Consider the following 14,914-nt stretch of genomic DNA (forward strand, 5'->3'; position numbering starts at 1 on the left):
CAGCTGATCAACCGTCGTTTAAAGAAATAATGGGAAATCCCATTCAAGTCAATGGAGCGTTCTACTTGCCTTGTGAAGAGTGGTGTAATAAGTTGTTATTCGCCATTACATTTAGCATTCTGTCTTTCATCTTGGCATTTGACATGTTCATTCTGGTAATAGCAATCACTTCACCTATGCTGTCAGTGAATAGACAGAGTAGTAATGGCCTGATACACATAGTCATAGCATATTGGAGATAGTAGGATAGATAGGACCATAGGATATCACTGTGTTAGCTGAAGGCGTCAACATTTTTCACCAAATACCTTTCACAAAATCTCATCTTTAGATAGATAGATAAGTAGATAGATAGATATACAGATAGATAGATAGATAGATAGATAGATAGAAAGATACTTTATTGATCCCCAAGGGGAAATTCAAGGAATTCTTTGATGTTTATTTTCCAAATTGGGTTGATTGCCTATTATATTGAATGTGCAACAGTGATGAAAATGTAGCTTCTCCTATGACAGTGGATCAAGAGCAGTGGATCTTAAATCATTTGAAATAATCCCAACACACACACACACACACACACATGGGATTAAGTCAGTTGGTTAAGTGCGAGTTGGCTGTCCCTGTAAACAAGGGGCTCTCTCTTTTACACACATGTACCCACACACACACACACACACACAAAAGGCCTATATATACATGGGTGTGGTGGTGCAATGGTAAACTGTATAAGTGGCCAGCTCAGGTTCAATTCCAAAGTGCTGCGAGTCTCTGTAAGCTGCTTTGGATAGAAGTGTCTACTGAATAAGAATGACCTTTGCATACAGTACATACCCTCTAAACAACCATGAGGACCATTATCAGTACACTGACATGATAAAATGGATAGACTGGTGTCAGAAGTTCTTGAATTTCCCCTTGGGGATCAATAAAGTATCTATCTATCTATCTATCTAGAAAGATGTACTAACAACCTAGAGGGGTGTACTCTAGTTCAGATGTATCGATGACCAGTGATGAGACCTCTGCTCCTTTCATCCTTGCACATCTCAGAGCTCTGAACACTTATCAACAGCAGAGGCCCTATCATGACAGCCTAAAGCGCATTGTCACTAGTCAAAAGCTTATTCAAATTTAGTAGGATGTCCAGTCCACATTGGGAGTGTTTTCGTTATCAAACGTCGAGGGCATGGCGCAACAAGGTGTTCCTAGGTTTCTTAATCAGTCATGGGTGTGTTTGGGGCGTAACATCATTTAAACCAATGAGAATGACATCTGTCATTCCCTTTAACGGCACAAAGCACAACGTCAAAGAATGCATCGGTATTTTGGCATTCAACGGCACATTTGAAGGAGTCTGCTTGCGAGACCGTATGGAACAGTCATTCCACTAAACCTTTTTTTGCTTTACTAAAACCTAGCATAGCCTTTACGCATTTGCACTCGTCTATTATTTGAACTCTTTGGCAAAGTGAAACTAACTTCACCATGGTGTCAGTCAACGACAAGACAGTTATACGTAGTAAGTTACTTTCACTATTGAAGGACAATGGGAAAACATACCATCGAAAACATAGGCTGGAAAAAGCAACACTAACCCTAATATTTTTCGAATGACTGAATAAAACAATGTTTAAATCCTGCAGAATAGTTGCTTATATCTCGTGATAGTGCGTCTTCAGCTGTGCTCTCGACTAATCACTTTAAACCGTCATTACCAATTTGCAAATGAATTGTGAGATGTATTTAGTAATATCTTTATTCTAATTATGTTTCCCATTGTAGCCTAATCATGTAATTTCTAATGTTTGGCATAGATGTGCGCTGGTGCGTGTTCATGGAGGGTAGAAGGATGGTGCATTGTGCACCCGCCAATATGACTGTTGACAATGCCCTCTTAAAATAACATTTAAACATCTCACCACAGACTTCTGACCAGGTTTCTCTTGGTCAGTGGCATAATGCGTTTTAGGTGGTGTACAATAGTGATTTCTAGACAATGCACTAGGACACTCCCTAGGTTGTTAATTGCCACACCCCTGGGCGCTTTGTTTAAAAAATAAACATGCAAAATAAGAAAATATACTTCTACATAATTTTCTTTAAGTCTCTATCCTGTCATCAAACATTAAAGGAAGATTCCGGTATTTAGCACTTTGAGTCCCATTTCTGGTTTGTTTTGGATGAACTAGAGTGGTGTACACCGAAATTTTGACCATTGGTCCTCTCTCGACCTTTCTGACTCGTTTTGAATCACCTTTGACTGCTCAGGGTGGCTGCCAACAGGCATACTGTAGTAGGCTACTCAAACATGTCCTAAAACAACCCTTAACGTTCGTTTTCAAAACTGTGCAACTCATCAAGTGGTTAGTGGTGTTCGTTGATGTTCCAAAACAAGTAGCATAGCGAAATACAGTTTCTGTCGTGTTTTATTTGGCATTTTGTAAAATCCCATTGATTTCTGTTGGAAGACTCATTGCACATTGATATTACTGCGCCACCGTCTATGCTTCAGGTTCAAATATTGAGCGGAAGTTTATACGCGGTTTTGAGGTGTCTGAATAAATAGTTCCACAATAGGCCAAGCAAATAAGACGGCTGGAAATCATACATTGCGCCAATATATTTGCTTTTAATAATCAACGAACACCACTAACCACTCTGTGAGTTGCACAGTTTTGAAAACTGCCCAATCAGTGCATTTATTTCTCTTATGTCATCAAACAATACAAAACCACAAAATATATCACTGTAGTTCTTACATCCATCCAAAATCTTGTGCAACACATAGCTTAACCTGTGCAGATAACTGAAATATGGTAGGCTACATACTGTAGCTGCCATTGTGAACATCAATTGGCCAACCATGGTCAGGGCCCATTAGTGCATTTTTGTCTCTCTTATGTCATTAGACAATACAACACAATGGTGTGTACATAGCTGCCATTGTGAATATTAAACTTCAAACAAATGCCCAAAACCTTGTCAGGTCCCATGCAGAGGGAAATGAAAAAAGAGTCGCCTGTACAGCTGGCAGCACACTTCTTTATTACATTTCACTCAATGAGTGAACGATCTGAAGTGAACCTCACCAAGTCATATTGCACAAATATCTTGTCAAAAAACAAAAAAGATAACGTATTAACCGGTTACCATTATTTTAGATAAATGTTTCTGTTCCGAAACAAAAAAAAAAGTAAAGTTTCTGGTTTTGTTTCTGGATTGTCTGTGATCGTTCTGTGAACTGGTTCAAAGCCTTGATCAACACTGACACCAGCAACCATCAAGAACAATCATATTAATCAGAGATGGGTGTGCAGTGTACAGTTTGACAACTAATGTTAATTTGAAACAAATCAGATTGAACAGAGATGACAAAGTATATTAAGTTATTTCAACTGACAGTCTACATAGCAGTCATCTATGGCATCACTACAGTCACATTATGAGGAGATCTATCTTCTTTGAAAGGGAAAAGGGACTCAGATACTGCATTTTTTACTTCAGCTTAAGTTGACATCATTGAACTTTTCCGCTCCATTTTCCATTCTGCTTCATTTGAAATATTTTTGATTCTTATGAAGTGCTTCACTATAGTAATCTTCCGCAACGTCAGAAAACCTTGTCATGATATAATGTCATTATGAGTTTGACATTATATCAAAACTAATTTTATAATTTAGTCCTGTTTTTCAGCAGTGTTGCATGAAGATGATCTACGTTGTTATGTGCCGTTAAATTCTGCCTTCCGTCTTTCATCTTGACATTTGACATGTTCATTCTGGTAATAGCAATAACTTCTTCAGCTATGCTGTCAGCCTTCTGTGGGAGTGATTGAGGTCAGTATCCTAACAAGGCCAAAGAACACTTTGAAAAGTACTGTTGGAATTCACAGAGCGGAGAGAACAGGTTTCTGCTTCAATTCTCAGCAAAACTTTTGAAAAAGAGGCACTATGTATGCAGCGCTCATTGCCCGTGTAAGACAGATGGGGCTGCTCTTAAAGGGAATGACAGGTCCTTTGTAAAATGGCCAGGTTGAATTAAAGCCTCTTTTACATGAGCTCAGTAATGTAATTTGGGGCTAATTTGAGGAAATCAAATGATGAATTCTAACACCTGTTCTGAACAAAGCAGCCCACTCGGGCAGGCGAACTGGCCATAGCTCCTCTTTTCTACTGTTAAAGGCTTTAGCGCAGTAAAGCCCTCTGCGTTTGGCATGCACTTGGCACCAAACCAGCTGGTAGAGTGTGTGTAGTGTGTGTGTCTTTGTGTGTCTGTGTGTGTGTGTGTGTGTGTCAGTGTGTGTGTGTGTGTGTGTGTGTGTGTGTGTGTGTGTTTGTGTGTGCAGCTGATTCAGGTTTGCTCTGATCTGGCTTGTGTAGAGTCCGAGCGGCGCTCTAATGATCTTGTGTCCCCGGCCCTGCGAGGGTGAGCATTAAATGTGGGGATGTGTTTGTGTGCGTGTCTTTCTTTCTGTGTGTGTGTGTGAGTGGGAGAGAAGGCTGTGTGTGTGTGTGTGACTAAATGTCTGTGTGTGTGTGTGTGTGTGTGTGTGGGTACATACTGTATGTATAGTCTCAAGTCTCATCACGTCTCCTATCTTGCCCTTTCTGCAGATCCGGTGGACAAAGACAGCGGGCAGTGTGTCGGACCGCTTCCAGGACTCCAGTGTGTTCAACGAGACGCTGCACATCGCAAAAATCCAGCGACACCAAGGCGGACGCTACTACTGCAAGGCCGAGAACGGCCTGGGCTCACCAGCCATCAAGTCCATCCGCGTGGACGTCTACTGTAAGTGAACGCCCCAACCCCCGCCCCCCCCCCATTCTGATGGCACTGAAGGATTTCTACACTGGCATTTATCGATGCTTTTGTGTAATATTAACAGACTATTAACAGTAGTGTAAAATGGTAAATGGAATGCATGCAGAGTGTCTTTACTCCTCTGAGTACTCACAGCATGTTACAGATGAATGCCTCCCATTCACCCATTCAGACACACACACACACACACACACACACACACACACACACACACACACACACACACACATACTCACACAGCATACAGACTGTTTAGTTAAGGGAATGCTGCCTAAACCATATGATAAAGAAGCTTTAGTGTCTAAAGGCTTTGTGAAGGTGAATGGCCCTGGGGACACATTCCATTATAGCCCCTTTTACTTACTTTTACTTCGAATTAAGTTACTGCTTCATTGAATATTACAATAGAACACCATTTGACAGTGTCAAAAAACTATTAGTTGTATTATTGTAAATGTTGATGTTAGTATACTATTTGTGAAATAATGTGTAATGTGTTAACTGTTTAAATGTGTTAACATCAAGGAACTAACATCATGTTGATGAGGTTTTACTAGCCCTCAGTTCTGCATGTGATATAGTAGACTACCATACTCTATATAAAGATAAAGACTTTGTGACTGGGTAGGCATAACAGGTACCGCTCTAGACTGGTTTACATCCTACCTCTCCGACCAACGTTTCATCGTCTCCATTGGTCATTTCATCCAACTCCTCCTCACTACTCTGTGCTGTCCCCCAGGGCTCAATCCTGGGGCCCTTACATTTCTGGATTTACATGTTGCCACTGGATCAGATTATTAACAGTTTTGATATGTCAATTGCATATCATCCAGCTCCATTTCTCATTCAAGCCCACTGAATGATATATCCTTGTTTAGTCTCTTAGAACTATCAGGGATTGGGCAGCAGATGGCCTTCTGCAGCTACATGTTGACAAGACAGAGGTCCTTATTGTTGCTCCTGAACCTCATGTCCCCACCATCAAACTGGGACCTCTACCTTCTGTTGCCCATCCAAACCTATGTGTAGGTGTTATATTTGACCAGTCACTATTATTTGACAGCCATGTAAAACCAAGTCATATGTTTTCTTTTCATTTTGACATTAAATTGAGATCAGTAGTGTCCTACACAGAGCTCAAACATGCTTTCATCTCCTTCTACATAGACTACCGCAATTCACTCTTCTCATCATTCACTAAGACTGCTCTAGACCACCTACAGAGCATCCAAAATGCTGTTGCAATACTGCTCACCAAGTCAGATCAATGGTCTCACACCCCCTCTCCTACTCATGTCACTCAGCTAGCTCCCAGTAACTTCATTGATCCTAGCAATCCTAGCTAAAAACTTATTATAAAGCACACCAACATTCTTGAAGGACAATTTGCAGCATACAGTAGGATTCAATCAATACTCAGATACTGTGTCCTACACATCTTGTGTATTGATAGGATTTGTTTGTTTGTTTGGTGCCTTGCAAGCAATGTTGGAGAGACATGCCGGTCAAATGGATTCATGTAAATGACAGAAAGGATTCGAGTTCTGCGTCCTGTCAAATCAGCCACACAGAGGAGTCTTGGTGTCTGGAGGAAGCCTGACTCTTCACCTCAGCTCAGTAATGCATCCTTTCTCCTTGGGCGTGACCCTGTTGTCATATGCTATAGCGTGCACATCTCATTAACCTCCAAAGACGCAACAATCTTGCTTCTCATGTGAAAAAAAAGACGCCCACAGCTGTGCTGTCTTGGGTCCGATGGTATTCCACCTCTCATTTTCCGATGCCTAATTCATTCCCGAGATGTCAGCCGTGCAGGAAGCAGAAAGCGAAGCTTTGATTCCAGCTCTGCCTCAACTCTCTGCTCTCCTCTCCTCTCTCCTGCCCTCCTCTGCTCTCCTCTCCTCTGCTCTCCTCTGCTCTCCTCTCCTCCCTCCCGCTTTCCTATGCTCTCTTCTCCTCTTTCCTCTTCTCCTTTGTTCTCCTCTCCTCTCCTCTCCTCTCCTCTCTCCTCTCCTCTCTCCTCTCCTCTCTCCTCTCCTCTCCTCTCCTCTCTCCTCTCTCCTGCTCTCCTCTCCTCTCCTCTCTCCTCTCCTCTCTCCTCTGCTCTCCTCTCCTCTCTCCTCTCCTCTCCTCTCTCCTCTGCTCTCCTCTCCTCTCTCCTCTCCTCTCCTCTCCTCTCTCCTCTCCTCTCTCCTCTGCTCTCCTCTCCTCTCTCCTCTCCTCTCCTCTCTCCTCTCCTCTCCTCTCCTCTCCTCTGCTCTCCTCTCCTCTGCTCTCCTCTCCTCTCTCCTCTCCTCTCCTCTGCTCTCCTCTCCTCTGCTCTCCTCTCCTCTCTCCTCTCCTCTCTCCTCTCCTCTCCTCCTGCTCTCCTCTCCTCTCTCCTCCTCCTCTCTCCTCTCCTCTCTCATCTGCTCTCCTCTCCTCTGTTCTCCTCTCCTCTCCTCTCCTCTCCTCTCTCCTCTCCTCTCCTCTCCTCTCCTCTCCTCTCCTCTCTCCTCTCCTCTCTCCTCTCCTCTCCTCTGCTCTCCTCTCCTCTCCTCTCTCCTCTCTCCTCTCTCCTCTCCTCTCTCCTGCTCTCCTGCTCTCCTCTGTTTTCCTCTGCTCCCCAGAGCTCTTTTCTGCTCGCTGGGTTACTAAGGACCCAGATGCTTTTCATCCAGCCTCCAAAAGGCAGCGTTGCATGTCAATCAAACTCCATCTGGTTGTCATAGCACGAACAGGCTGTGCCCTGTTAGCTCACAGCTACACTGGCTCCTGTGTTATCTTAGCAGGCCCTCACAGGTACACTCAGGGCAGGAGTGGGCGCTGATTGACAGTTGAAAACCTGTCGGGACCCCCGTTACACCAACCACTTGTGAAAATGCCAGTTGTCAGCGATTATATAGCCGATGTGGTCTTATTATAGCCCAATCATTAACTAAACCCTCGTAGAAAGTTTGACAGTGTGTCTGTGTGTGTGTGTGTGTGTGTGTGTGTGTGTGTGTGTGTGTGTGTGTGTGTGTGTGTGTGTGTGATCTTTGCAGCCAACGTTACAATGTATCTTTGTAAACATTGTTGCAATGCCTCTTCATATCAGCCTCGTTTCAATGGCTATATAGCTACGCTACGACAATGCTGAAGAGAAAGTTCTCAAAGTCATTCTCAAAATACCCAATGGCTGTGTGTTAAATGTTTTCATGCATGTCTGAGGAATGGGTGAGGAATGTTCAGAAGACAAACAACAGACTATGCATGTGTGTTAGGCATAGGTAAGTGCAGGCCCTATTCTCTGACTGGAAGTGCACAGAACTTGTGCATTTCCTTAACAATATTTAATATTTTGGGCTAGTTTTTTTGGGCTAAACACAACATTGAGCTAATGTCTGTGTCTCTCTGACCTGGTGCCTGTTCACGTTAAACGGCGTGTGCGTGCATGCACACTAAGGTCACAAGCAAAGTGTCCTGGTTTTAGTTCTGTGAAATCTGGTCTCCCTAGCTGGAGCCCTAAGCGAGATTTCACTTTATGAGTGTGTGCGTGTGTGTGTGTGTGTGTGTGTGTGTGTGTGTGTGTGTGTGTGTGTGTGTGTGTGTGTGTGTGTGTGTGTGTGTGTGTGTGTGTGTGTGTGGTGTTTATTGCTGTAATAATGAGCAGTAATAATGTGCTTGACAAAAAGCATACCAGTACAGCAGATCATATATTTTGTTATCCTGTCATACTGTTAGTGTCTTCCGCTGGAGTTGTGGTGCACGACACACTCACAATAGGTTGTTATGATTGGCTATTGCTCTGTACTAGCCGATACTAATCCATTTGTTGGTAGTGGGTGCACTTACAGAGAGGATCCCCTCGGCAACTGCCTATGTCGCCTATGCCTGGGCCCGCCATGGGTACACTAGCTCCTATGTACAGTGGCTCATGTGCTGTCTTAGCAGGCCTCAGTAAGCTAGAATCCAAATATTTTCCAGTGACAACCAGGAACTGTGGTGTTTATAAAGTGGCTGAGTGTTGAGTGAAGTCTGTGAATAACCATTTGGTAGTCACTCAGCCCCTAAATAGTGCTGCTCCCTCATAAACTCATGCCTCTTCAGAGTGCCACTCATCTCTCCTGAAGGGCTGTGTGAGGACCCTGCCCCCAGCCAAATGGCTCTGGCCACAGCCTGAACTGAGGCCCCTGCCTAGGCAGATTAGCAATGTTGACATGACTTTAGATGCTGATGCATGGCAGTGTCCTTGACAGTGTAGCCATCAATTCATGTGTTGCCACTATTGCTGTGTAGTGTTTGTGTGTGCATACTTGCTAAATTGCTATTTGCTATCCTTCTTAGATTCAATTTCCTTTTTTTTCCCTTTTTTATTTTTAACAAATATTGACTTATGGTATTGGCCTGATCAGGAAATTAGGCTATTATTCTGTGTGTGTGTGTGTGTGTGTGTGTGTGTGTGTGTGTGCAGAATTGCATGAACACAAATACACTAGGGACCTTGTAAAGTTTTCTCTTAAAAAAGACAATAGACGTACGTGTGTGTGTGTGCGTGTGCGTGTGTGTGAGTGTGTGTGTGTGTGTGTGTGTGTGTGTGTGTGTGTGTGTGTCTGTGTGAAGTGTAATTCTCACCCTCCTGTTTAACCCTCTCACATCCAGGTGTTGTAGGAATCAATTTATATATTATTGTGCTATTACACCCGTGGCCACGTTTGTATGGGAAGCTACGGCAGGTTGGAGAGATACAGTTCTGACTCTCTCACAACGTTGCAGTCATTATTTTAAACTTTTACTGCAATGTCACACTCAACCCAAGCAAAGCAAACCCATTCCAGAAGGTGTGTGATATCACAGATAATGCCATGGCTAAGATTAACTTTAAGCTAAAGTATCCATTTTGAGTTACAATTTACTTGACAGTATCGACATAAGAGTGACATGACACTGTCATGAATGTGTCATAAACAAGTCATGAACATTTATGACATAACGCTTCTGTTATTAAGTGACATTCGGTTTTTGTCATAACAAGTTAGGGCTAGGATTAGGTTTAGGGTTAGAGGTTAGGGTTAGGGTTCATGTGTCATGACAGTGTCATACGTTCATGACAGTGTCATGTAACTCTTATGTCGATACTGTCATGTAAAGTGTTTCCCTATTCTGTATGCATTTTTACAATTTTAGAAAGCCAAGTGAAGCCACTTAAGAAAAAAAACAACTCTTGTAACCCAGTGCTGACCTCACATACACAAACATTACCCCAACCCAGAGTCTGTGTATTTTCCTCACAGGCATAAGAACAACACCCCTATGTAAACATTCCCTCAGCCACTTGTTTATGCATGTTCACTCTACGGATAGCCTGACGAGCCAGAGCCAGTCTGAGGGGCGGGATAATCGGTTGTCAAATTCCCTCTGCACGCAATAGGACAGCGCTGAGTCCCATGCGTTTTCCCACCAGCGGAGCTAGTTGGCTAGTTCAAACTTTTGCCAACTTAAAACAAGCTTAACTCGTGTCACACTGTTGGCCAACAGCAACATCCATCTTCTTTGTTTTCAAGTAGCAGGGAATTCAAGCCAAACCGTTGCAACTCTGTCATCAATCATTATGTTAAGCCCGCCTAAGGACTAGAAGTTTAATTTTTCGAGTTCACAAGCCAACGGAGAGTTGCTAGACTAGCCCTGGAAGCAAATGTAATTTGCTGCCGCTAGGGTGCGTCTAGATTTTTAGGCTACTCTACTGAGTAATTCACTGTGATTTAATACACAGTGATCCTATCCTATCAAGGGAGACTATGTTTGAAATGAAAGTACCAGGCTAGTGAAAACGTCATTAAAGTGTGTGTCTTTATCAGAGGATTGCACACGCGTCTCCCGCGTCTCTGGAGAAATGCTAGCGCTGTCCCCAGGGGCTATGCTAATTGAAGGGCTGGTTCAGCTCTCTCTCCATCACTGTCTCTCTTTGGATTCCTAATTAGCTCTGAAATCGTTGCTTTGGACACTGAGGATAGCAACACCTTGGACGTCCTGACAATGCTAACTACCCTACAGCCAAAACAAGGACAAGGTCATGGGGGGGCACTTTGGGAGTGTGTGTGTGTGTGTGTGTGTGTGTGTGTGTGTGTGTGTGTGTGTGTGTGTGTGTGTGTGCGAGAGAGAGGGAGAGAGAGTCTGTACATCTGTATCCAGAGGCTTGGAGTTCAGATCTCTAACCAGCCTGCAGGCCAACCTCTGATAGCTCTTATTAGATTAGTTACACAGACCTAGACTGGGCCATTCATGATCCTGGATCAGTGACCGTCTCAGAGACCTACAGACACAGGCTGTACAGACACTGATAGGGGAAACGGCAAAGGGACTCTTATTAATGCTGTGCATTCAAGATGAGGCTGTTGTCGCACAGGTTACAGTCACTGATAGGGGAACAGCAAACGGATGAGGTCAGGGGCTAGTCCACCTCCCTGAAATTACTTTTTGTCGGTTGGGATGTCTAGTAGGTTGGGATGTCTGTCTTGCAATTTACAGAGATTGAATATTTTGCTTGTTTTCGTCCAGTCTGGGGGCATGTACGGTCCACTAATACATGACATTGAACAGAACAGCTCCAGGTACACCGAAAACATTACTTCCTGTCAGAGGTATGCATTCAAACAATTACCTGGAAATGGCAATGTTTTGGGGCCCAAGCACTTTCTCAGACAATATTTGGTTTCTGTGATGAGTGGCTGCTGGTCCATGTATTTGAGCAGCGTTTCTGGCCACTGCAGGAACTCTGTCACTCCACATCTTACACAATTCTTTCTTTTACTTCTTCTTCGTTGCTCTAAATTAACGAGCTGTCAAAGTCTGTTACTGTAACTGATCACCATCCCTGTCTCAAAGCTGACATGACTGATTCCTAGTGTTGCTCCCCAAAAATGTGCCATGTTACTGTTCAGCTATGTGTGTGTGTATGTGTTTGTGTGTGTGTGTGTGTGTGTGTGTGTGTGTGTGTGTGGGGGGGGGGGGGGGGGGGGGGGTTGTGTGTGTTTGTTTGTGTGTGTGTGTTTGTGTGTTTAACATTAGCTTCTGTTTAGCATTAGTGTTCTTTCCATGCAAGCAAAGGCTGCTTTCACTTATGTACAGTGTAGACATAAAAAAAGCACAACTTCCATCCATCCATCCATTCCATGACTCAGCATGACAGACTGTTTTCTGTCAATGGAAGCAATTGGCTGCTTGCATGTATACACACATTAGTGCTTATTTGTGTTCTGTGCATGGAACACAGTTCTGTGGATTTAATGCTAAAACGTTTGTGTCTTTTGTGGACAAAATGCACAATGGTGTTACATAGTTTTGTGATGAATTAGTAGGTTCCATAGCACAGAATGCCTTCTGTCGATGAGAAAAGGGGAGTTACACTTAGCGCCCCATAATCTAGAACCAGTTTTAAAGGGACCCTATACAGTTTTGGCCATTTCTTTGCTGCTTTCTCGCATTTTGCTCGCAGTTTTCTCTACAGAGCTCCCCCTACAGCCTCAGAGTATATATTTTACAACACTCCTCGCTCGGTCAGTCTGCCGTTTCCTCATAGGCGGAGTTTGATATCCGAGCCAGGGGGAGCAGACAAATAATTGTAGCAGCTGAGACCTGGCCTACCATTTGGGGAACACAGCATGAGCACATATGGAGAAAACAAACATTCTAAATAAAGATATATAATTACATTGTAACAATTTAACAATTCGTCCTTATGAAATCCAATGCAGCACGGTTGTCTTGAAATGCAATAGACAGGGGTGTCGCCTAGCAATTGAAAACATTCGGGGCTTAGCCCATAGAGTCTGGTTGCTGCTCACTTTTTATAAATTAATCCACCGCCTCTAGCCTCATTTGCGCTACGTTGATTGAATATTTTGTACAATAATATTTTGTCAATTAAAGAATGTAATGACCTGTTGCCATCTTGACATTTCTGTTTGCTATTAAAACAAACTGTATAGCCTATAACCACCTAGCAGAGTGGAGCTTTAAATAACAAGATGCATCGGTTCATGTATGCTTAGCTTAAGGAGAACGAGTCATTGAAAACTCAAATTCGATTCTACAAAGGCAAAGTAAGTAAACTCCAAACTGTAGGCTATTGAGTGCAGGGCAGACCTAAATCATAGCGAGAACTCCAATAATCAAAGAAAGTGTTCACCTACAGTCTGATGCCTCTCCAAACGCAGAAACGAAGCGCAATGACATGTTAAGAAAAAAATATTCATATTTTGCAGTAATCCAATGACACAAAAAAAAGTAATCCACAGCGATCAGTAGGCCTAGATGCACAGAAAGGGTCGATGTATCTAGCCAGGCCTACGCGCGTCACGTTCACCAGCCAGTTCCAAACAGGTGAACGAGGCTTCGCCACTTTGCTGTTTAAACAAAGTGGGATAAAATGTCCAAAATCTATACACAACGCAAAATCAATTAGTAAGCTGACAGGACATTTATATACATGACATTTAGGCAACCTTTTATTGCAACATTGGCACGGCTAGATGTCCATACTAGTGCAACAGTAATTTTCATTTTTTGCGTCCTGCATGCCTCGCCAGGCTGGCTGTTATGTCGCTTTCGATGTGAAGGATCGCAAAAGAAAACTTATTTTTAAAATATCTGGTCATGCCAGACGTATTTCACTAATTTTTGAAACAATGCAATTACCCGTTTCCACCGGGGGGGGGGGGGGGTCATTCTGTATGACAAACTCCGCTTGTGCGTTTCCTCTTCCCCTGTTCTTCCGACATCGGTTTTCTCGCTTTCTGGCTCTTTTCGCCGGCTCTGCCATGATGGATGTCTGAGAAACTCCATCGCTACCTTGTTCTAGCTGGTGCCTGGTGTGTATGTGTGTAGTGCAGTAAAGTAATTTGTAACATCGTGAGACCGCGAGACTTTCTGACTCAGAGGCTGGCGGTTAGCCAGACCAAAGTTGCAAGGCTGGTTTTTCCGCTCACAGACGCTAGGGTGAAGCGAGACGGCCACCATTCAACCCGGAAAAAGTCTTATAACCATTCCAATGACTCCGAAGCTGTTAAGTTAAGGTAAATTAAGCTAAAAATGTAGTAATAGTCAATGATATCAGCAATGAGTACCTAAAGAGGCCGAGGCAAGAGAGAGATAGACAGACACACACACACACACACACTGGCCCTCCATTGAGGGAGTCTGCAGAGGACCACACATACACACACACACACACACACACACACACACACACACACGCCCTGAGAGATGTGTCCTCTCCTCTCAGCTCTTGTACAGTAGATTCAGACAGAGCTGTTAGCCAGCGGCTACATTATGTGCTAACCACAACGCTACATGCCACTCTGCTCAGCCTCGCCGGCCTGTCTGAGGTGATTGGATCTGACTGGTTACACCCCCACCCTCGCCGCCCCTTTAGAAACGTAGACCCCGTGTTTGGTCCTTACGTGATGTCCGAGTGAGGGGACTTAACCGGGAGCAAGCAGCAGCGGCGCGGAGAGGAGGATGGGAATGCGTGTGATGGAGACCTCATGTCTGCCGTCTTTAATGAGGGCAAGCGTCCTTACCCCCCAGATCTCCGCTCTCAGCCCTCAGGGGCTTCTCAGGCATCTGACACACACACACACACACACACACACACACACACACACACACACACACACACACACACACACACACACACACACACACATAGTCTCTCTCACACACACTGTTGCCACGGTAATTGGGATTAGTTGGCATGTTGCGGAGTGAAAATGACAGAAGCTGTCACATGTCAGGAGATTCACCCCTGGGGCCCTGTGTGTGTGTGTGTGTGTGTGTACAGTAACTCACACAGTTATTTGTACCGCAGCGACAGAGCAACACATAAGTCAACTCTGCTTTTATGAGTTTATTTTCATTTATTTATGACTTACCTAACAGAAAATAAACTTAAACAAATATAAAACATCTAACAGTATTTTGCCACAACCATCATCCCTATGGCTGTAAATGGGCCTTTGGATGTATAGTTCACCAATGCATGAAACATTATTCTGTATGACTAAGGAGGTGTTTGTAGAAGAGGATTTGAGGAGGTGTTTGCAGAAGAGGATTTTTTTTTTTGTAACAG

At 43.7% G+C, this 14,914-nt stretch overlaps 1 protein-coding gene across 5 annotated transcripts in view; it reads left to right on the forward strand.

The window, feature by feature from the left end:
* LOC121711086 (MAM domain-containing glycosylphosphatidylinositol anchor protein 2-like) overlaps window positions 1-14,914 on the forward strand; it is a 203,381-nt gene that overhangs the window by 75,513 nt on the left and 112,954 nt on the right. For all 5 annotated transcript variants that reach the window (XM_042094389.1, XM_042094392.1, XM_042094390.1 and 2 more), the window contains exon 3: window positions 4,617-4,791. In XM_042094389.1, coding sequence (XP_041950323.1) covers window positions 4,617-4,791 — 175 coding nt within the window. The remainder of the gene's footprint in view (window positions 1-4,616; window positions 4,792-14,914) is intronic.

Source organism: Alosa sapidissima, chromosome 6 (genome assembly GCF_018492685.1).
Source record: "Alosa sapidissima isolate fAloSap1 chromosome 6, fAloSap1.pri, whole genome shotgun sequence".
In the NCBI taxonomy this organism is placed as follows: domain Eukaryota; kingdom Metazoa; phylum Chordata; class Actinopteri; order Clupeiformes; family Clupeidae; genus Alosa; species Alosa sapidissima.